The following is a 24,432-nucleotide window of genomic DNA, read 5'->3' as shown; positions in this document are numbered from 1 at the left end:
TTGCAAAATTTTGTTGTGGAGCCGAATATTTTGACTTTCGAATTTTATCCATTTTTGAATTTCTGGTGTTGATGATGATTTGCCCAAGATTTTGTATGCCGATTCCATAATATCGATTAATCTCAAATACTTCGTGGATTCCATCTTTAGCTTTTTCCTCACGTATACTTGACAAGTTGATACTAAATGATCATTTGCAGTGATGAGCGTCCTTTTTATAGGGCAGCTGTACGTATGTTTGTGTGTGCGCGCGCAGTGTTTTGCATTCTTAGAGCGATAGTAACCCAACACCGCAGATCCTTTGCTCTCAATGTATACTACCGCAGCTATCGGTCGACCTTGCACTCTGGCCTTGACTGAACCCGTTCAAAATTCATCGTAGAGTTCACTTTACAGTTACAAGCCAAATAGAATGTCACGTGGATGATAACGTACCGATATTCGAGCTGGTAAAAAACAATTCTCAGAACCATGAATTTTGAAATGTCGCGTGGTTGATAACGTGGGAAAGGAATGTGAGGTGTTTGATGTTACACATCAGCAGTCCCATTGTGGGAAAAGAATGCGGGACGGTAACCGACATCCAGGTCAGTAAGAAAGTTCATGCTCTCTACCGTTGGCAGGCAAACACTGCAGACTTTGACCTTCGGTCGGTAAGATTGTCGGTAAAACAGCACGATTTTGACCTTCGACCGATACAACTGTCGATAAGGTTGCACGTTTTTGATCTTAAGTCGGTACGGCAGACTGTGAGGTCATCGCGGAAAAGGGTTTGAGTCTGGGGAGGATATAGGTAAGTGTCGGTAACAGGAATCTGCGTGTAGAACCTCCCTTGTTATACTACTATGAATTATAGACAATATGTTTAATTATAATAAAAAGTTAAAATGAAAAATAAATGGCATGTACTATTATAAACATCGGAATATGAATAACAGACAAAACTTACAATTTTTCAACTATCTGTCATGCTTCGGTGTTCATCGTACCAGATTTCAGAGGGAAGTGATGTGAATTCTCTAAAATGGCTGGTCTATGTTCGGTGTTTGAGTGTGGTAGTATTGGTTATAGAGCTCTGGCTTATTAGGTTTTAAGGCTTAAAAATTTTAAACCGATTGAAGTTGAGATTATAGAATTTTCGAGTATACGTGGCTAAACTTCCGGATGTGAATGCCTTTTGTGATGTATGCTAGTATAAGACTTTATACAATTTAAACAGCACAAGCTAAGTTTAGGTGAATAGTTTATTGATAAGGCACATCAGTAAAACAGAATGATACAAGCACAGAGTAAGTGACTGGTTCTCTCTCTCTCTGTATATATATATATATATATAAATATAATATATATATATATATATATATAAGCACGTAGCTTAACGCGTGGCTCTCTGTAGCGCGACACCAACCAGAGTCTTCCAACCCTTTCGGCGGTACATATTCGCCTATGTGGCGCACACACCCACATACGCGAACACTCACACCTCGAGGAGTCAGCGTGCCTGCTACACGCGTCTATGGCTGACTTATACACTACACGTTTGTTTACTGTATCGTTTTCAGAAATGTGTATCATCTCTTCTATAAGACGCTAATGCCAGTTGTCTTCTGTATCTATAATCTGAATTTCACCAAAATTAAACTCTGGCCCTCAGTGAGTGTATGGAAAACTAGAGCAGACTTTTCCGGATCACGCGATTTGATGTCATATTTGTGATTAGTGATGCTCTTCATCAAGTGTTGTCATGTCTGCCCAATGTAGCACTTAGAACAGGCGGAGCAATCAATTTTTTAAACTGTGTTGATCTGACCAAGAGTTGAGGTTTTAAATCTTAATATACTGAAAATACTATTGGTTGTATGAGAAACTCTATATGCTACGTCTATGTTATGTTTGGCAAGAGTACGCTTTATGTTTTCTGATAACCCATTAATAAAAGGAATCGAACCTTTATTGTTTTCACTGTTTGTATACTCAATATGTATTTTCGCGCTTTAAAACCTAATCAGCCGGAGACCTATAACCAATACTACCACTCTCGAATATCGAACATAGACCAGCCATGTTGGTTTTCGAGAATTCAAATCACTTCCCTCTCAAATCTGATACGATGAACACCCAAGCATGACGGATGGTCAAAAAATTGTAAGTTTTGTCTGTTATATATATTCCGATGTTTATCCCCTTGTAGCCCAAAATGTTAAATTTAAAAAAAGAGCATTTTAGGACTTGTCATTTGTACCTTCCGTATGGATTTTGTAAGATCTTATTTAGTTTGTTACAGAAATGTCACTAGGGGCTACAAGGGGTTAAAATATTACTTGCCATTTATTTTTCATTTTGAATTTTTATTATAATTAACCATATTGTCTATAATTCATGCAAAACTTAGTTTATAAGAAATCGAATCACATATGTTGCAACCTAAAAGAAAAATGCTATTGTACATGACACGGACGCTACCCTAGTAAATTAAATAGTTGTCTTTTTTTTTGTAAATAATTAATGTTCACACTTCGTTCAATAAATTGTCACCTGAAGCTGACAGGCAGGGCCCTGTCGAAACGTCGTCAAAAAGAACAAATAATTTTGAGCCCAGTACTAACCTCCCCCGACGAAACAAAAAATCGGTTATGTAGATTGCGAGCATGTACCTAAATGCATTTCAAAACTGAAGATAATGGTCGATACCGTCATAAAGATGAGTCTAGGCTAGAGCTGGATGGTTTTTCCCCGTTCTGGCGGTAACGGAGACTGACTCTCAATCGGCCGAACGGCCCGATATAACGGCCAGTCACGAGTGCCGGTGGTGCGGGCGCACCTGATCGACGCTTATGGCCCTTACAGTTGCCTGCTGCTGAAGGGCTTAGGGTCCAACAGTGAGGTGGCGGCAGTATGTTGGTTTTAAGAATAGCTAGACTGGTTACCGGCCCGACTACCAATTACCTCGTCAAAGCACAAGTTAAATGAAGAAAGCTTAAGATGATTGGATTAAATGCATATAGTGATACTGTGGATACCAGTTTAATGAAAAAAGTTTCAGGCGATTGCTTCAAATACTTATGATTAATCATAATGATCATTCAAACGCTTGATTCAATTCTATATCAAGTTATCACGAGTATTTCGTCCGAGAAAAGTATTTTGTTGAATTAAGTAAGTATTGTGTTCGCCGCATTTGACCATAGCATTTAGTTTGGAAGAATTTGAACTTCGGTGTCGCACACATACAACGCTAAAGTATCACCACCACAATTGAAGCTGCGCTAGTACGGCAGATAGTCGGTCGATCAGTATCATTTAAAGCGTGAATATGTAACGAGAAGTATCGATACAATTCAGAATATGAAACTATTGTTCATATATGATCTTGTCACGCTTATTTTTGTTATTTCTGCGTACCCTGTTGGGGAATTTATGTATATATGTACTCTGACATTTAATTTATAAAAAAAAAAAAAAAAATGACGCTATACTAAATGGTCTGACGCCTCAACATCATTACAGATAAAACTCGACACATCGTTCATCAACTCTGTATCTAAACAATAAGTCTTATAATTATACACTATTGTACTTTCGAAATATATCCCTCTTGATCATACTGCCTGCTTAACGATACGTTATAATGTCACTGTTTCGTGTTAAATTATGAGAATAAAATCAGATAAGTTGACCTATTATATGACTAAACATTTATATCGTTATATTTATTTTGTGTATCATTTTAGAAAATCAGCTCAGATGTAACAAATTCGTTACAATTAAACTGAATATCGTTTGACTCAAATAATCTTTTCCCTCCGTGTAGCATACACACAGGTAAGTTTTGGCGCTGACAGTTTTACCATTTAGGTATATATCGGCGTGAGAGCAGTTGAAAGCGGTAGATTTGAATTCGAGGTGTGATATCAACAGTCTTTCTTTTTGACCCGAATTCGACGCAACGCTACCATAAGAACTCTGAGGTAAGCGGTTCGACCAATCAAAATTGGGCATGAAATAGGCAGCTCGAATATTACTATCAGTCCAAGAACCAGCAGTACTCGGTGGAGCACCGCCGAGAGCACACGCTGACTCCATCACGGATGAGCTCCCCAGATAGAGAGGACGAGGTGACAGCCTTAAGTGAATCTTACCCCGCCATATACGTTTTGGCTTAACATACCAAGAGTGGTAAAATTATCTATCCACATGACTGATAAAACTGTCGTCGAGGTGTTTGTTACAGAGAACGTGTCATAAACAATACGTCTTCATTGTTATTTAAATGAAAATCTGGACGAACCCTTAAATTGAATCGGTACGACATACTTACCGTATGGAAAAACTAATCTTTTGATTCCGAAAATTTCTTGCAGTTTATAGAGGTACTCTGGTCAGATGAATGGTACAAACATTTTGCTATAACTTTGCATTTATGTACTTATTTCAGTGTAAGGTACAGCAATGACTTCTTAGAGTTCTTCTCAAATCTATAGGTGCAAAGTTCATTTTAATATTGAAAAAAGAAATGCTAATGGGTACTTATATTCATGATCATGGTTTTTTGCACAAGCGAACAATTCTTCTCGTAAGTATCAACTTCAAAACTTTTATTTTTTATTGAAACATAGAATTCTGTATTTCTTCAATCCAAACTATCTAAGCATTGAGTCATCAAGTTTTAAATCAAGAAAACGTTATATTTTTTGTTTCACATTAAAAATATCCAAGTATGTCCAGAGGAATGATGCTTAGAGGAACGGATCAAACATGAGGACAGGGAACTTTTAATCGATGTTTTATAATCGCATTCCTTCAAGTTTACCTTACATACAGTGCCCCATCGTTACACTGAATGTTGTCTGTCACTTCAAAAAGTTATGAAAAAGCGTCTCGTATGTGAGTAAATTAAAACTTTTAACACACAGCGCTCTATGGTTGTTGACTCACGAACTTTGCTCGATGAGTCAACTCAAAATGACTATGGTGTGGTCCAGCGGATGTTTTTTCACGGTACTACTGTGTCAGGAGTGTTAATGTTGCCTGTAATAAAAATGTGTTAGACATTTGAAGTCGAAAACTGAATAGCATAGCCATTGATTAAAGTTTTTATTACAAGATTGAGCACATAATAAGAGTAAAAATTAAATAACCTTCGATAATTATTTGTATACCTTAAAGTTCATTATACGGGATATAGCAATTACCATGTACGATGTAAAAATACATTAATTTTCAAAACAAATACCAAATTTTCTAACGATCTGCAGCTAGATGATTTCGATTAAGAAAATTACGCTGGGCTGTTCATCTTTCATGTCACCGTTGATTCAAACTATGATTACAACATAATTAGTGTTGCATCTCCTTCTTCAAAATACGTCGAATCATTGTTCCCTCCATTTCGGCCGAGGTAACTGTTCTTTTGTCTCTTTGAATTGGTTCCCTTTTGATAGAAATGTGCCAGAAAGTAACTGGTTCGAGGACCTATATCAGGTATTTTTTTTATCGCAGAGGAACATCATGACCATGTTAGTACCATAATACAGCATGTGTGCAACCTTGACCAGTCACGAAGCAGTTTCATTAAGGGAAGGTTGGATCCGGGAAACTTCCGAAGAATTTCGTAGACAAGAAACATCCTGAATATACTACATTGCAGTTGTTTTTCGATCGTCTTCCTGCAATAACTGCCTCTTGAATTGCAGTACCTTCCACCAATTGATTGAACCATTCGTGACTGCCATGAAAAAATAAAAGCTGAATTAGCTAGCGTCTAAGGTTCACCCTGGTGAGAACATATTCATAAAAAATTTCAATAACCCTAACATCCCGTGATAAGGTCTTACTGATTACTGAAGATTATTTCTGATTACTGAAGATTACTTTCACGCAATTTGAACGTGTTCAGGGATTTTATAGAAATTTCGTACCCAGTTTGCAGGTATTGGCACTGAGTTTCAGAACAATTTTCAAAAAATACGCTATGTTTTAATGAACCGGAAAATCTAACGCTATTTCTCCATGATTTTGAAAGTCTACGCTTCTGCCCCATATCTCAGATTATACCCAGAAAGACTAAAGTGGAACTACAAAATGGAAGGATCAAACCTGTCAGTTCAAATTAGTAGTTTTAATTGATTATCGCTGATTCTTGTATGTATTACTGTATTACTGTAAAAAACTTTTTTGTACACTTTCTGGCACACTTACATTCCATCTGAGAATATAATTAAAATTGGAACAAATTTACAAAACAAATATTAATAAATGTAGCAATCTGTACGAAGTTTTCAATCTGTTTTCAGTGCTTTGATCTAAAGTAATATCTCGAATATTCGAGAAAGAGCAATTCAAGATTATGTTGCATGATTTGCCATACTACATATTGATGATGCAACTTCAAAATCATGTAGTGACGTCAAAATTAATGTCTTGAAAAATTCTTATAGACAATTTAGCATATACGATCATCGGCTAACCATAATGTCATTGAGAATCACGACCATCACAATATTACATCATATATTTTAAATTTCACGGCTTTTTCTGAGCCTTAGCTCATGAAGCCGTATCACTGAGAGTTCTTTGACCTGTGTGTACGTATGACCAAAATTAGATTATTCAAATGAATCGACAGAAGCCCCTCTCTTAATAGGAAAGAAAATGGTCAATGTAATGACTAGAAAAAAAAACTGGTTGATTAGCAATATCTTGGATTACGGACTCGGGTAGGTTCCACTACCTTCACAGCATTTTTATAGACCCGGGTGGCCACGCCATCGAAGAGCATTCTATCACTATTGCGTGTACTCGGACAGACTAGCTAGCGTTGCCATGTTCCTCCACAGTACTCAACCACCAAACCTGTAGTTTCTATTTTATTTTTTTATTTGTGCACGAGCTTTTCTACCTACGGACTAGGGCGAATGCCGTGGCTGTCTATCTGACTCGTGATCCTCAAATATCGTTCGTCGGACACGGATTACATAGTGTCGTACACCTTTACCCGCATCACCGTTGCTGAAAACTAACCGATTCTATTCGAGCCATCTGTTATTCTGTCAGATGAGAAAACAACTCTGACAAATATGAATTTTAATAAACTTATCGCGTCCTGCGTATATGGATTATACAAGAGAAATATAAGTGAAAATAGCAAATAATAACAAAAATAAGAAAATGAAGAAAATACAACAGAAAATGAATGAAGCTTAATATTTCTGGACTATAGTTTGATTTCGATGTTTACGTTTAGCTGGCTATTTTAAGTAAGCTAAGAGAATTTTTATAAATAATGAGAATGCAAAGGTTGCTGTAACTCCATACCCCTGAGACGTTCTAAGTTTCTTCTAACTGAAATATCTGCTTATTTTGTGATAAGAAAAGACTCTAGATTATCGTACTGCTTCGAGATGAACTCAACCCATTTACATTGACGAGACACGTAGACTTTATCCTCTAACACTGCTTTAACGGTCTCGAGTCAGCACAGGTGCTTTGCCTCTGATACTGCCGTCGACTGCTGGTCAGCTGGCTAATATGTATAAAAAATCCGGTTACACCCGGGTGAGGCTTAGTCTATCTGTCGCGTCGTGTTGTGCGTTGGATCATCATCGGTGTACCCCGTTGATGTTGTTTGTGTGGGTACATGATATCACCAAGCGTCGGAATATATATATATATATATATATAGAATAGATATATATATATATATAAGAATATATATATATATATATATATATATATATATATATATATTTATATTTTCACAAAGAAACGACCAAGCCAAACCGATGGGGTCGGGAATTTAGTCATATATTTTTTTTCAAAAAAGTTTTGAGTTTAAAAATATACTCCTAAAGGGATTTTTTGCGGATTGGGGGGTTAAATGGGTTAATGGGAAAGGGATTAATTGCCGCTTTCGTTTAGACAGAATCACTCTCGGTCAATTTGAAAAATTTCATATTCAAGGCTAAGTTTCTAATAGAAAAAAAGAATGTTTCAAAGAAACGACCAAGCCTAACCGATGGGGTCGGGAATTCAGTCATATATTTTTTTTCAAAAAGGTTTTGAGTTGGAAAATATACTCCTAAAGGGATTTTTTAATTGCCGCCTTCGTTTGGACAGAATCACTCTCGGTCAATTTGAAAAATTTCATATTCAAGGCCAAGTTTCTAATAGAAAAAAAGAATGTTTCAAAGAAACGACCAAGCCAAACCGATGGGGTCGGGAATTCAGTCGTATATTTTTTTTCAAAAAGGTTTTGAGTTTAAAAATATACTCCTAAAGGGATTTTTTAATTGCCGCCTTCATTTGGACAGAATCACTCTCGGTCAATTTGAAAAATTTCATATTCAAGGCTGAGTTTCTAATAGAAAAAAAGAATGAGTAAGAATTTCTTCTCTGCATGCACGATGTAAGGAGACTGTAGTGTGTAGATGTTATGTTTACCCTTTCAATCCTTTGCTTCCGATGAGATTATTTTCAACAAAATTCTCTCGTAGATTAATGATTTGCACACCCGCATCTCATTTATTAGACGGCATTGCCGTCTTACGGGCTTCTCATCGGAAGCAAAGGATTGAAAGGGTAAACATAACATCTACACACTACAGTCTCCTTACATCGTGCATGCAGAGAAGAAATTCTTACTCATACAAATCGGGCACATGAAAACAAATTTGAACTCACTGGTTATGAGAGAAATTAACGACAACAGAGTCAGGGTGGCTAGGTGGTCTAGTGGAGTAAGTCTCCGGTAAAGCATCGCTAGATACCAGGTTCGATTTCTGGCTCCGTCGTTAATTTTTCAAATTCACCAGTTGTTCAAATTTACATATTTTCAGAAAAAAAGAATATTTCAAAAAAACGTCAAGAAGAGAAAGGTTTTGTTTATGAGTATAGTTTGTAGAAAAAAATATGCAGTATCATAAAAACCAACAGAGACGAAAATAATGATATTTTTTCGCCTCCTGAAAATACGTCATTGTGTATTTGGAAAAATGAAATCTTAAAATAATTTTTGTCAAATTACGAACATTTCAAGCCCTCATACACCATGGAATAACAATTTTTCAATTTTTTACATAATATTTTAGAAAAAAGATCTGAAAAAATTTTAGTACGAAAATTTGTTTTATTTTTTTTCCATATATTTTTATTATAATTGAATATTTATTTATTATGTATTCATGATTATACATTATTAAGCATTACTCGTGGAAAACCTGTTTTTTGTGAGTAATATTGACTGAAACTCAATCACTAGAAAATTTAACTGTTGGGCAACTTATTGACCAAAAATATTAAGGAAACGTGGAATAAAGGAGAAAATTGTAATCAATTGACTCACATATCACGTATAATGAAATGTCATTTGATTAACATTTATCAATTTTTTTTTTTTTTTTGAATAAAATTGGACATAACTAGTAACATTTTACTGACTTTTTAATAGTATTAAAAAATCCCTTTAGGAATATATTTCCAAACTCAAAACCTTATTGAAAAAAAATATAGTATTAAATTCTCGACTCCGTCAGTTTGGCTTGGTCGTTTCTTCGTGAAATGCCCGATATATATATATATATATACCGTGTGTCCACAAGGAAAGTGCGCACCTTATACGCGTGCGTCAAGTCGTTCGAATTTTATTGGCCGACACTTACTGCATGATTGAGCAGCCGACGTAATACCAACCGCGACTGTCAGAAAATTTCCCAACGTTGTGTTGTTACGAAAAACAGTTCGTTGATTCGGAGCTAATCCGAAGTAAAATAAATCAGACACACGTTAATCGTGTCAATCAAATCATCGGATTCCTTCGACGGTCAATTTATCACTGTAATCCGAAAATCATTATTAATAAAATACTTTACCAACACTTCGTGCTTCCCCTGCTAACTCGGAAGAGCTTATGTTCACCCCGCTCGCGAATTGATGCTACACGAATGTAAATGAAAGTGACGTGTACTAAATAATTAACGGTGAAGAGTCATTCATGGTTAACTGAAAAATTGTAAATTGAAATTCAACGAGATACATCGGCTCACGGCATCGATTTCATGAAGTGAGAAACGTGAAGGGCCATCTCTGTATCGAGCGAATTCAGTAAAAAGAAGCAGCAAATCGTACTTTTCGCTTAGAACTCTATCTGAATTCCATCAGGTAAGTGAAAATAAGTCTGCTTTGATACGAAAATATTTGATTCTAGGGATTTTAATAAAAAACGGTGCAAAGTTACATTTTATTATTCGTTGTAGCGAAGCGTAGCGACATATTATTGTTTGATGTTGAATCCGACCAAAATAATGTTGTTGCCATCTCTTTAGGTACATTGAATAGTGATTGTTTGCTTCTCCCGGAAGTCGAAGAGATGTCGCTCGATCGTGCTTTACCTCCGAGTTCTCAACCCGACATTTGTCTTCATTCTCAAGGAAAGCCACAGGAAACCTTGAGAAGGTTGTCTGCGCAGGATGCTTGCCACGAAAACCCTTGCTTTTCCTCGCATCTGTGATGGCTTGCCAATATTGGTCATTGCGATTTCGTCTAGCATCTCTTAACTGTCTGACTCATAGTGCTACTTCATTCCTGCGGCCAAGAGCACAGAGGTGAGTATTTTTCACTTCTTCAGTGACTGTATTCCTGTGTAGTTTAAAATCAACTAACCTCGGATTTCAGTTTTTGTCGTTAAATAGTGTTGGGTAGCTACTCAGTATATATTTTACGAGTTTGTTCGTGGGTTCTTAAAATTTATGAAATTTCACATATTATCCTTTATCGTTAGAACCAGTCAATGAAATTTAGTTTCTGATTTTCTGCATTATGCTTATCCAAGGGGTCCTCATCAAATATTATATACTATCGTTGAAATGCTTACTACTTGTGGCAATGCTACCGGGTTCAAAAACTGTACGATTGGATTTTGCGAACACGGTCTTCACTGAACTTTCGATTCAAAACTCCTTAGCGACAAATGAAATTCCTCGACTTTTTCTTTGTCCCTGACATTTTCAAGTTTTGACTGCTTACAGGTTAAGAAGATACCCAGGCAAAGTAGCAATGAAGTTATCTTGTTCTGAGGAAGTCTAAGAAAACCAAGTTGCAATAAAAAGAGCATTGGTTCCGGTTCTTTGAAGATGCTGAATTCAGGTATCCGGGAACAAAGGATTCCATATTATTATTAGAAGATGATTCGTGCGACGCCTCATGCTATTATTCCTATAAAAAATGAAAGTGCTGTAACGTGTATTTAGGGTACTAAGAAATATTAATATTACAGAATATGCAGTCATAATTCATAAATAAATGACGCCATTGGAATAAAGTCATTTGAATGTAGTATTTCTGAAGTAAGTCCAGCTTGTTCTGTGGTTACTAAATTCTACTGTCAGTATTTGCGAACAATTACAAGACCACGCTCACGGAAAAAAACCCCACTTGGGTGTAAATTCGTACCCCCAACTCGAAGATAATGCTAATTTACCATAAGAAAAAAGTTAGGGGTACGAATTTACACCCAATTTGGGGTTTCTTTCCTTGAGGGTAATTTCTTGTAAATTTTACAATTAGATATAATTTAAACAATTATCTTCCCACTTTCAAACTTTTGACTAATTTGTAGGGTCCGACGAAGCTTGCGACGATTCCACTGTTCACTGTACCTAAAGAGATGGCAACAACATTATTTTGATCGGATTCAACATCAGACAATAATCTATCGCTACGTTTCGCTACAACGAATAATGAAATGTAACTCTGCACCGTTTTTTATAAAAACCCCTCAAATAAAATATTTTCGTATCAAAGCAGACTTATTTTCACTTACATGATGGAGTTCAGATCGAGTTCTATGCGAAAAGTACGATTTTCTGCCTCTTTTTACTGAATTCGCTCGTTACGGAGATCGCCCTTCACCTTTCTCACTTCATGAAATCGATGACAGTAGATAATGTATCTCGTTGAATTTCAATTTATAATTTTTCAGTTAACCGTGAATGATTCTTCACCGTTAATAATTTGGTTCACGTCACTTTTATTTGCACTCATGTAGCATCAATTCGCGAGTGGCAAACATAATCTCTTCCGACTTCGTAAGGGAAGTGCGAAGTTTTGGTAAAGTATTTTGTTAATAATGATTTATGGGTTATAGTGATAAATTGACCGTCGAAGGAATCCGATGATTTGATTGACACGATTAACGTGTGTCTGATTTATTTTACTTCGGATCAGCTCCGAATCAATGAACTGTTTTTCGTAACAACACCGACATCAGTTGCCCACAGCTAACGGCGCGGCGGGCTCCTAGGGACATTTCCTGACAGTCGCGATTGGTATTGTGTCGGCTGCTCAATCAGGCGGTAACTGTCGGCCAATGTAATTCGAACGACTTGATGCACGTGCATGAGGTGCGCACTTTCTTCGTGGACATACGGTATATACTAGGGGGCCTCGCTCCCCTGCGCGCTTCGCGCACCAACCCCTATTTTCGAGTTTTGATGGAAGGGGAGAGGGGTGGCGATAGAGATTATATATGTATAAAGGGTCAAGTGTTGAATCCTTGATTCATCGGTGGATATATATACGGAAGGTGAAGGGTCAAGTCTTCATAGGTTTTGCAGTATACTATACGTAGGGTAAAGGGTTAAATCACTAAAAGTATAATGGTATATAGATAGGGTGAAGGGTTAAATCTTCACAGATATATGCGTATGGTAAAGGGTCGAATCTTCACAGCTATAAGGGCATATACGTAGGGTGAAACGTTCAGTCTTTACAGGTATCATGGTATGTACGTGCGACGAAAGGTTAAATCTTTATAGCCATATAGGCATAAACGTAGGATAAAGGGTTGAATCTGCATAGGTATGCGGGTACATACGTAAGGTAAAGGTTTAAATCTTCACATGTTTAATGGTATATACTTAGGGTAAAGAGTTAAATCGTTATTGTCACAAGGGCATAAACGTTGCAAAGGTCGAATGTCGATCAAAGGTCAAAGGTCGATCGAAGATCGAAAATCGAAGGTCGAAGGTCGAAAGTTGAAGCTCAAAGATCAAAGGGTGACGGGTTAAATAGGGGAAAGACGGGTGATGGATGAAATGGCTAGGGCGGGGACGGAAGGGCGGGAGGGTGAAGGGAAGTGGAAGGGGATTCTTGACACGGTGGCGGCGGCAATATCTTTTTATAATATAGTACGACGATGTGATACGATATTAGGGTTATTTAACTCTATAGGTATACTGGTATATATTTAGAGTGAAGGGTTGAATCTGCGTAGGTATAAGGGTATATTTAGGGTGAAGGGTTAAATCTGTAAGGGTATGAGAGCATATACCTAGAGTAAAGGGTTAAATGTGTAAAGGTATGAGAGCATATATGTGGGTTCGAGGTTAGATTTGTCAAGGCATAGAAGGATGGAAAGACGGGCGGTCTTTCTGGTGACGGACATTACGGCAGAGAATAGGGCCAGGGCGGGAAAGGGAGGGGGTGAGGTAGTGAAGGGAAGGGCGGGCGGTGGAAGGAAGGTCTGGATTCCTGACACAGCGGCGGCGGCGGCAAAATATCTTTATAATATAGAGATATTGTAACGTGGCATTTTTAATGCACATTACGTACGGCTCCCCGAACCCTAGGTGGAACCAAAAAGTAGGAGTTTCGCAATAGTAATCGTTGATCATTCCGGAGAAGAGCGCCATGACGAGGGTCACGGATCCAAAACTCTAAGAGGGGATACATTACAGGCAGGCGAGTGAAATATTTCAGGAGTCTTGTTTATTTTTGTTTTCGAGTAAGTGTAACATCAAGTAGAGAATCAGTAGTGAATTGAGCAACATTATCTGGCGAAAACAGCACGGGAGTTTCGAAGGCAAATTGCCGAGCATGAGGCTAATAGCGCGAGAGGAGCCTGCCACGAGGTTACATTCCCTATGTAACGATAACGCAGAGGTTTGCCGCGAGAGAAACGAAGGTGGAAGACATTCATTCCCGTTGCTGACAACCGGGTCGTAGCCTTTCCTCGTTCACCAGTGCCTCATCACATAGCGAAGTTGTCACTATGCCGCGGGCGAACTCTGGTACAGCGACAAGTCCAACCGCCAATCAGTATTCCGCGACAGTGGAAATCGACGTAGTGATAAGCCAGATTTAAGAAGTACGTGATCACAGAGCCAATAAGAACCGGGCAATGAGTGTGAGTTCTCGAGGTCTTAGGTCCAATGAACAAAAATCAAATGAGTTGACGTTTCGGCCCTTTGAGGGGGGCCATCATCAGAAGGTAAAGTGCAAGAAATACGCCAAAGTGATATGAATAGTAAATTCTTAGATGTAACATATCCAGAAAGCATCACAATCAATAAAAAAATGAAGGTGGAACAGCACAAGGTCATTGATGAAAAAGAGATCTGGATCACACCCACACAAACCCCGGGTTATTCTTATTTGATTACGTTTATTGGGTTATTATATTTATAAATCTATTAGTTAAAGTAATCTGGCACCAAAAGAGCTTGATAAATCTTGTAGCGGGATTCCGTAACTCTCTAGCGACGATTATCGCTATCGTTAACGCCTCCTATCGACAATTGTCGCTAGTGGTGATTCTGTATGACGCAGTTAACGATATTTGTCGCTAGTTCGAATTGTTAGGTTACGATAATTGTCGCTGGGCTAGCGATGGATATGAAAGTCTCGCTAAGACGTAACGATAATCAGTGACATAGTGGACGATAGTATTGGTGCAACAATGTGTCAATGTGTTGCGTGTGAATTTTTTCTCTAGCCTTCAAAATAGTATTCAGATTTGAAAAGGATCGAAAACTTCATCATGCAAGTGAATATGAAGATTCACTTCAACAAGCAATTATTTTTTTCAGCACAACAATATAATCGTTTTAACGTTCTCTATAAAACGGTGTTCATTATCCAAGTAATTGTATAAAATTCAAAAACATACTTTTAAGGTTACGTTGACTCAATCCTCAATATCTTTCCAAATATACGAGTCCATTTATAAGATATCGTAAGGATTGATGAAATAATAGTATTTAATCAAATCGGTCGATGGCTTTTTAATAGAAAAAATAAGAAGTTCATTTTTTATTCGCCGTAGAATGGATTTAATAATAATATTTAATCAACTCTTTCGATGCTGAGAAATAGACTTATGAAGAGGGCTCAGTCAAAGTAACCTAAAAAAATATTTCTGAATTTTATACAAGTACTTGGATAGAGTGATTCTAATCATTAATAGATGACAAACAGAGGACATAAGGCCTTTTTTTCAAATCAGTTTAGTTGAGCATTGCAAAATTTATATAGTTAATAGTACTCAAAGTAGCTAAAACCATTGGAACTGTTTGGGCTCAGTATACTTGCACTGTTTCATTTTTTTCCATTTTTGATTAATCGGAGAAAAGTTTTTTTATACAACGCGAGGAAAGATCACGGCAAAGATACAGATTTTATTTGAGTTCACAAATAATCTATTCGAAGTTACTAGATTTTTAGTCATAATATCTGCGACGTTGTCAAATTTGCTGAAAATCTATCGGGGCTCTTTTTGATTGATGACCTTGTGATTTGTGTTCCACCTTGATTTTTTTACTGGTTGTGATACTTTCTGGATGTGTTGCATTTAAGAATTTACTATTTATATGATTTTTGGCGTATATCACGTATTTTATCATCTGAGGAGGGCCTCCCACAAAGAGTTGGAACTTTAAGTTATTTGACTTTTGTTTATTGGACCTGAGACACCGAGAACTCACACTCATTAATGGATAAGATCAATGAAAGATTAGAATAAAAGCTGGGCAATATTGCGATTCGTAAAAGTGGATGTTTTGAACGGCCAGCTCCACGTAGCGAAACTAATCGTCTTTGTCCTGATTGCGGTACCGTTTAGCGATTTCATTAGAGAAATTGAGTGCCGATTTTGTGGAATTTGCTGAAAAATTATCTGTTTAGTCATAGTGTTTTTCGATAGTAGTGCGCGAACGTGGCAATGCCCGCACGAGCGTGAAGGTGCAGCACGAGCCCAAAGACGAGTCGAAGGGCGAGTATGGCGCATTTACTCGAGTTAGGCGTTGCCAACTTTCGCACATGTATCGAACTCTATTTTTTGTTACATCTGTCATGGAAAGTCTGACATAAGAAAATGAAATCAGTCAACGAATGAAAAAGTTCGAAAATCTTGAAAAAGTGGAGTTCTAACAGACCACTGTGCGTGACGTTGCGGTTCAGAGGCAAAGCCTCTGGTGGGGGCTTCGCCCCTCGACCTAAAGCAGGAACTGAAATCCCATTAAAAAAAAAGCAATATCATCATAATAGTATACGATGGATAAACATAGGAATATGAAATGAAAAAAATAACACCATTTCCTCCCGGCACGTAGTCGAGCACGGCAAAGAGTGACAAACTATTCCATCAGTGGCGCTAGTGCAGCTGTTTGCGAAATGCGCAACCGTGGATAAAAGCGCGACCACCTTTTTCGTATACCGTTAGCAATGTGCGAAGTTTTTTCTCACAACGGTAGCAATGCGCGAAAGTTTTTCCCGCATATGTGTATAAAATACTACTTACGGTGGTTCTAAATGCTGCATAAAAGTGGACTTTCTATGCAGGTGTTACAAGAAAATACCTTATGTCGTGGAAATACGAAGAATTTGGCAAATTTGCAGTGTGGTGACACAGTGATAAGCGCTAATTTCCTTCGCGCGAACAAAATTCGAGAATGATTTAGATCAGCACACCAACTAACGGTTGGCTGTTTTGAATTTACAAATAAGTGTGCTCGTAATTTATCTGTCGATCTTTTTGCTTGTTGGCCGTAGTCTGAGTTTTGCGATTACACGTTGAGTCAGTTTTATTTGTTGTAAATTTACAGTAGAATCATGGCATTTGAGTAGTCATTTCATTTGTAAATTGCGTGCAGCAAAATTCCACTACACGAGGTCACGTTGCGTTAGCGTGTCTTGAAAGTGTCACTTCTCGAGGATAGCCTGCGTATTGCTGTGTGTGAGCGGATGGTGTAATAAATACGTTTATTGTTTTTTTTTTGGTGGTCAGTGCCACAATTACTTGTAAGATTTGACTTTGTTCTTTTTTTGTACTTGGCAAATAGCGCCGCAGTTGATATTTAATTGAAATTAGTGGCGATGCGGTTTGGTTAATTGCAGGACGATTACTGTTAGAGCGTTCAAATAATCATTTTTTATTTTTTTTTGTTGTTGAGAGTGTGAGTAGTGCAGCTGAAACTAAGATTTATTTTGCATTTTGATTTGGAATCGCGAAGAGTCAATTCAGTATTTCGTTCCTTTTTTTCGTATCGTTTTTTACAAAATATATTCTTTTTGTTGTACAGTGTTAAAAATGCTTGTAAATTTACTATACTTTATTATACAAAAGTGTAGCCAAATTACAAGTCTCGTGTTTTAAAGTGAATTACTAAGAATTCTCATTAAATTTGCAATAAAATTGTCTAATTGCACTTAGTTTCACTTGATAGTATGTTACACGTATTGTATTTAAAAAGTTTCTTAACAGTATTTAGAAATTCCAGAATTTTCTTGTGATCTACTCAAGTTGTACGTGTATAAATTTTATACAAATTACTTCACAATATCGGATTTCAGCAAAGCCGAAAGAATTACCATGTCCATTTTAGAATTAGTAATCAATTTTTCAATTGCAGACAATTGCACTGTCAATTTACTGACTATGTTACAATTGATTAAATTTGGAAAGTAAATGCTGTTGTGAATTTATTTAAAATTGTATTGCGAGTACGAATTCTGAAACTATAATCTTATTGATGAGTTTTCAGTGACTGTATTATCGTGCCCGTGTGGACCGTACATTGAATTATCAATCAAATAAAGTCATGGCTTCCCACAAAGTAGTTTGGCGTGGTAGGTCTGACTAGTAATCAGAACATTACGAGCGAACGATGTTCGAGCCTTGATTAGGAAAAAATAATACGCTAGGGTTTCTAATCGATTAAATATGCGTTTTCATCGATTGTAGTTACTGACAAGTTGTTGAAATGCTGTTTGTGTTCAGAAAAATTATTACCATCAATTATACAGCCGTTCTACATCTATTTTTTTTATTTATCCATTAAATTTACAATCCGTAATGTTGTAAAAATAATACGCGGATTTATTGAAATTACGGCACTAATAGTTATTAAAAATTTACTTTCATTACAATTTTAGTAAATTTCCAATTATCGTTAAATTTAAGTGTAACGGTGCATTCGCACAATAAAAGGGCTGAAAAATGATGTACTGGAGCAGCGTTTCCTAAACTTTTTTTGCCCTGGTCGGTACCTATTCTGCAATACGGTATTGTGGCCCAGTGCCAGGTCGCGACCCACCAAATGGGAAACACTGGAATAGAGCATTCGTGCGCGCAAACATGCTCAAGCTAGTAGGCACCTTTACATACAGTGTCGTATACGTTGATAAATACGAGTGCTATTGACGCAGCGATTCTACCTGGCGCCCGTATTAGCGACTCATTTTAAAACCTGCTACACAAGCTTTTCATGTCCCGTATTATACCTCATCAATAGGTACGACGATCACTCGCACATAGCTGTGATTGGTTGGCGCTACGTGCCAGTAATTGTATACTGGTCACGATCTCCGTAAGTGAGCCGACACGACAAGTTGATGTCGCCGGCATAACTTTCTGGAAGTACGTCTTGTAAGATTTCTTCTCGATCCTGTTTTTGTAAACTTTTACTGCCGACTTCTGCCCTTGGGTCTTTTCTGGCAGATACCTAGCATGCGTTTCTATGCGAGTCTCCATGTGGGCTTGCTGCTTCCCAACTTCTTCCGCTCCTGGCGCCTATTCCCAAATTTTCTGGTCATCACTAGGCTTATATGGCTTTACCTACCAGCAATCCGTGGATCGTGCATTCTCTATTCCTTTACCCATATATTGATAATATCGATACCACACGCTAACGTTGGGCAAAAGTGCTGCTTGTAGGGCACCTGGACGTATTTCTTGGACACCAAAAAGAAGTATAAATTAACAAGGGGAGCTTCAAAGTTGTCACTCACGAATTTTGATGCACCTCAGGTATGTTCTAGAGGAACCTATCCTGCGTTGTGGAGTAACGGGATTTCTTCAACGGCCCTTCGTTTCCGAGAAAAGTTTTTGGCAATTGAACTCATACCTCGTATACAGGGAAGTGTCTGCAATTTTTATGATACCGAACGTAGCGCTACTGCGTTTTGTGTTTTGGCTGCTTTTACGACAAATAACACCCAAAATTCTGCTACAGCGTAACAAGTGATGACAATGACAGCGGGAAAGAGAAACCAAATCATTTATAACATAATCAAATCAATAAACTGCAGTTTCTTATGAAGGATATAATTTCTTTTGCTACAATGTTAATAAGATTTTGCATAGACCATTTCATTACTTTAATCTTACGTAATATGAAAAAAAAAAATAAGTGTTGTCAAGGCAGGATTTAAAGCCGGATCGCTAGCGTAGGAGCTGATGACCTTGTCTACTGCGCTACGCTTGCTAACTTGAAATTTGTAGACATTTACCGACATACAAGATACGAACGAGTTGAATTGCCGAAAATTTTTCTCGAAAATTAAGGGTCGTTGAAAGAAATCACGTTACTCAGGTAGTCAGTGTAGGTTCTTCTATAACATACCCGGGATGAATCAAAATCCGAGACACCTTGAAGGTCCTCTTGTAAGATCTGCTACGTTGTGCCCATCCTCAGGAACCAGCAGCCAGCCACCGCCACGACCTGCGCCGCCACATCAACCGCAATCGTCTTCAACACTGAATATTTCACTTCATTATTAATATTTTTTTACAAATACCATTGGTTTTCATAGATAAAAATGTGGCAAATAACTCGCAAATACGAAAAATTGTGTCTGTTTTTCAATTGATCATAAATGCCATTTGAATTTTTATCCCATTCTTAACCCTCAAAGCCGCCCTAGTTCCCGTACATCTCTACGTAATCAAACAGTTGAGCTGTTCCGCAGGAGCATCTTGGGAATGCCACTGTTAGAATTTCATATTTTAAGCAAGAAAACAGGCTCCTCTGAGATTATCTCCCAGAAACTTGCCGTTTGCTGCACCCTGAGCAAGTCGTTCAGCCTGTTAATTCTGCTACTCTGCGAAAACATGCAGCTGATGTTACTACCGTGGATGTTCCTTGTTTTTGTGATAATCTCACCACCGCTATAGTTAGACAGGTTTTCACAACCCCAGACTGTGCACTGACCGGTGGAGACATTGTGTTCCCGCGTTTTCGTGTTCTGTCAATGACATCTGCCAGTGCTTGATCGAATCGTCTAATTCGCTTCTTGTTTAAGCCACGAACTGCGGAGGCGCCAAAAAGCGGCGTGGGTACCTCTCTACCATGGACCTCCCTCCAGCTTTACTCAGTGCATCCTTCAACATTTATGTCAATGAGCTGCTCCTTTCAGATCATCACAAGCCAGTTATAGTTGGCAAGACTTTTGCAAGAAATGAATATCGCTATGTTTGGCATAAGGATAGTATCATTTATTTTTTGAGACGAGACAATAGTGCGCGGTTGCAGCGTATCCAGACTACCTTTAGCCTTGATGCATTTACATCCTCTTGACTCTCGATCTCAATCTTGACACTTTCGCCTAATTGGACGTCTTAGTTTTTTATGACTTCACAGTCTGCGTCGCTAAATATTACCTACCTACGTATTTCCGGCTTCATTGCAAACTCTCTACGGGACCACATAGATTGTATACGATATTACTTTACTATTTCACTCTTCCAGATCATTACAGTCTTGAAATTTGTCTATATTCTGCTAGTCCTGACTCAATTACTTCTCTCGCTGGTTTTTTTGTCTTCCGGAATGAGAGGGTAAGAAAAATTGACGGCGGCGTGGCGCTGTATTACTCTGCGCATGAACGGTCCAGCCTTTTTTACATCGCAGCACTCATTCAGAGTACCTCATCGCTGAGATTACACCGCCTCGCATCAATTTTACGGCCTTTGGATGCGACTTCAATCTGTTTTTCAGTATGTACAGCCAGTTAATTATTGTTGGTGACTTGAATTCCAACCAACTAGTAAACACATACGATGTAGAAAATGTTTGCATTTTCTATTTTATTCACGTGCTTTATCTAGTATCGTGTTTTCCAACTTACCTACCCACGTATCTGATATCACCCTTGATCTTTGTTTGGTTAGTGATCGTGATGTTATGGTTGATTGTGGACATACTACTACCCCGTTTATTGCCAGATATGATCTGATTTATGTTTTTCAAGCTATTGCGTCCCCTGTTTCGGGGGAGAAAATGGTCACAGCTTGGCGTGACAAGGCATTCTCCTTTGGAACTTTAAAGGCCAACGCCCACTGTTGCTGTACAGCACGGGATCAAAACAGCTCCGCTTGGCTGCGGCATACCGTTGCATACCGTCGGACACCGTCGCACAATTTCGCCAGTTGATGTACGGTAGGGCACTCTTAGTATAACGCAATAATAAGACCGTTAAGCGCAAAACAATATAATTCATTCCGCTGTAACTCTCACTAGTCTGACATGAGACTAAGGATTTTTTACGATTAGTATCATAATTGATCCCCATAATCGAAGTCCGATCCCGTGCCTTACTGCAACAGCGGTGTTGGCCTTTATATGGCTTAGCTCGAAGTCTCCATCTGCTTTGGCTTCAACCCGACTACTTCGATGGTTGATATGCTTTGTCGTCTACAGGCAAACTTGACCTCTTTACTTGATTGTCTTGAGCCTTACTGAACCTTCATCGTACAGAGCAGGTCTCCACGTTGGTTAGAGTATATTTCTGGAATTTGTTACCGCAGATGTGGGAAGAGAAGTGTTCTTATACGGCTTTTAAATTTGTCTTCTGCCATTATCGTTTCGACATCGAGTTTGAACGGACGTAGGGTGACCCTGATATATGCATTCTGTCTGTTCTCTGTCTAGCGCAGGTACTGTATTACGCGCTTTTCTTACCCTTTCTGGCCTTATCTAGTTTTTAATTATCTTTAATTTCTTTGCATCTCTTTTTCAGCTCACTTGTAATTACTTTTGCCTATCCAACTTTGCTATAGTTATACATCACCCGGGTCTCACATTCAGCAATGAATAAATGACGTGTATATGGTCGCATACATTTTTCATCATACACAATACATATTTATAATAAAATTATATTTAGCATACCTGGATATTCCGTCTATGATTTTGTCGACGCTCGTCTGCCCTTGGTTGCGGCATGCTTTGGAAACAACGGAACAGATAAATCTTTTTGTACATGGTGCAAGGTAAGAGTTGCCCAGAAATACTTCGTTTATGGTTTCGCCATAATTTCCCCAATCCTGCTGCAAATTATCGGACCCTATAACACGAAACGCATGTAATAGATATCACGCCCGAAGAGACATACAGAAAATTGATGTACCTTGCTTGACTCGCGAGCCAATTATCACATACATTTAATATAAATATCGGGAGTTTTTCATGAATGGTGCCAATGCAAACGATAGTTATCGAGCAGAGAGGCCAAAGTTGCATGTGATTTGTCCACTGCCTGTTAGCATTGTAACCATGGACCGATGTCTGCTATTTCTAAAGAAACATTTCTGTCTCCGAGATTGCATTGTATACGCAATTCTGAACAAACACACTGCAACACTTTTTCATTTGACGAGAAATAAAAATATGACATGAATTCTACAAATTTACTATTGTGATTTCGTAGCATCTATGCCCTTTCTTTATTTATGTGTCTAATGAAAATGTATCTGAGTATATTTGTTCAGAATTGCATATAGAATAGGGCTGTTAAGCTGTTCTGCACGTTTGAGATACGTGGACCTCAATATTTTGAGATATACATGTCAACATCTAAATCGACCAGGGCACCCGCTTGGTGAAAAAAAAACAGAAATTCCTGAAATTTGAAAATAATGTTTTTTTTTTTTTTTTGTTAAGGGCAGTCTGTGCTATCACGATTTTACACTTTTTTTCATTTAATCACTTAGGTATTGAGCACATGTCTGCTAACTATACGCATCGGGCGGAGATATCATTTCTGAAACTTAGACACCGCGCATGGTCCACGGTTACCATCCCAGTATTCTTTAAACAAATCACATGTGACCTTGGTGCCTATCTTTCAGCGAAATATCGCGTGCGGCGACACCTTTCATGTAAATGATTATGATCCAACTTACTGTAGTTACGCATTGTGTGAGGCTTAACTAACAGAGGAACAAGTATTGTTGATACAGTCGTGAATATCCCAGCAATTGCCAATGCTTTTGCATTTATGTTGATCAACGGTTGTGTTGTTCCATACCCAGGGTCCAACGGTATGGATAAAAATGGAATTGATAAATCAAGGTCAATCTGCAAGTAAGACGCAATGGGAAAATAAATGAAGAGAAACATTTTCAGACGCTTGAAACTCCAGATAATATTAAATAATGGAATGAATTTTCCTGAAATGATTCATTTCTTATTTATAGGAAGTTTTTATTTAACCCCTGGAATGCTCAAATTCCGCAGTTCAATTTCAGTAATAGTTTTCCACTCAATGAAAATATTAGTAAGATATCATTGGAGTATTCATCATTCGGTGTTGCTACTGGAAGCAATTTACAACTTGCTGAGGATACCGTAATCACGATCACGTAGTCGGTCCCCTCTCAGCTTTTAAAGAAGGAACAGCCAGCCAGACCACGATAGTCCTCGGTTAACCCACTTACGTCGATACATCAGTAAAATTTTATGTCTCGATTTGTTTGAAATTTCAACTCATAATAAAGCTTTATAAAATTGGTGGTTTACATCCAGTATTATTGACAATTGACCATTATTTTGAAAGCACAAAAATTTCGCTGGAAAGGAAATTGTCAATTGCGATTTTTTGGTACAATCAGGTGGTAACTTGTCGGATCGCAATAGCCGTAGCAACGTTTATTTCTTTCGTTTCACCGATAACCATGGACTTTCGAAAGAAATTTTACAAGATTTGTACTGCACCGAAAAAATGCTCAGTCGTAACAACTATGAAATATATATTGAGAGGAAATAGTCGTTTAATTAATCAAATAAAAAAAGAAGATAATTCGATCAACTAAATGCGGCGTTCACGGGCGGTGAAACGAATTACAACAATTCATAAGTTACACGAACTAAATGAAAAATACTTCTGTTGACTAAATTATTGTTCAACATAAATCCGAGGATGTTCAGTCATCGAAATATTAAGTTGAGTAACCTATATTATATTATTGTTGATATTAAAATCATTTTGTCGAACCGAATACCCGACTTTTTGATCTAATAAATTTTTGATCAATGCAAGTTCATGTTCTGTTGGTTTAAAAAAATCTCAGTTAACAAACCTGAATATTTAGTTGGAAAAATC

At 37.8% G+C, this 24,432-nt stretch overlaps 1 protein-coding gene across 1 annotated transcript in view; it reads right to left on the bottom strand.

Moving 5' to 3' along the window:
* Positions 1-5,157: 5,157 nt before the first annotated feature.
* Positions 5,158-24,432, bottom strand: part of LOC124179676 — a 28,363-nt gene continuing 9,088 nt past the window's right edge. The window contains exons 2-4 of the mRNA XM_046564354.1: positions 23,234-23,408; positions 22,221-22,395; positions 5,158-5,725 (exon numbers count right to left, since the gene is read on the bottom strand). Coding sequence (XP_046420310.1) covers positions 5,572-5,725; positions 22,221-22,395; positions 23,234-23,408 — 504 coding nt within the window. The 3' untranslated portion in view covers positions 5,158-5,571. The remainder of the gene's footprint in view (positions 5,726-22,220; positions 22,396-23,233; positions 23,409-24,432) is intronic.

This window comes from Neodiprion fabricii, chromosome 4 (genome assembly GCF_021155785.1).
Source record: "Neodiprion fabricii isolate iyNeoFabr1 chromosome 4, iyNeoFabr1.1, whole genome shotgun sequence".
Lineage (NCBI taxonomy): Eukaryota > Metazoa > Arthropoda > Insecta > Hymenoptera > Diprionidae > Neodiprion > Neodiprion fabricii.
The sequence above is the reverse complement of the archived record's forward strand: the minus strand, read 5'-3'. Positions and strand labels throughout refer to the sequence as shown.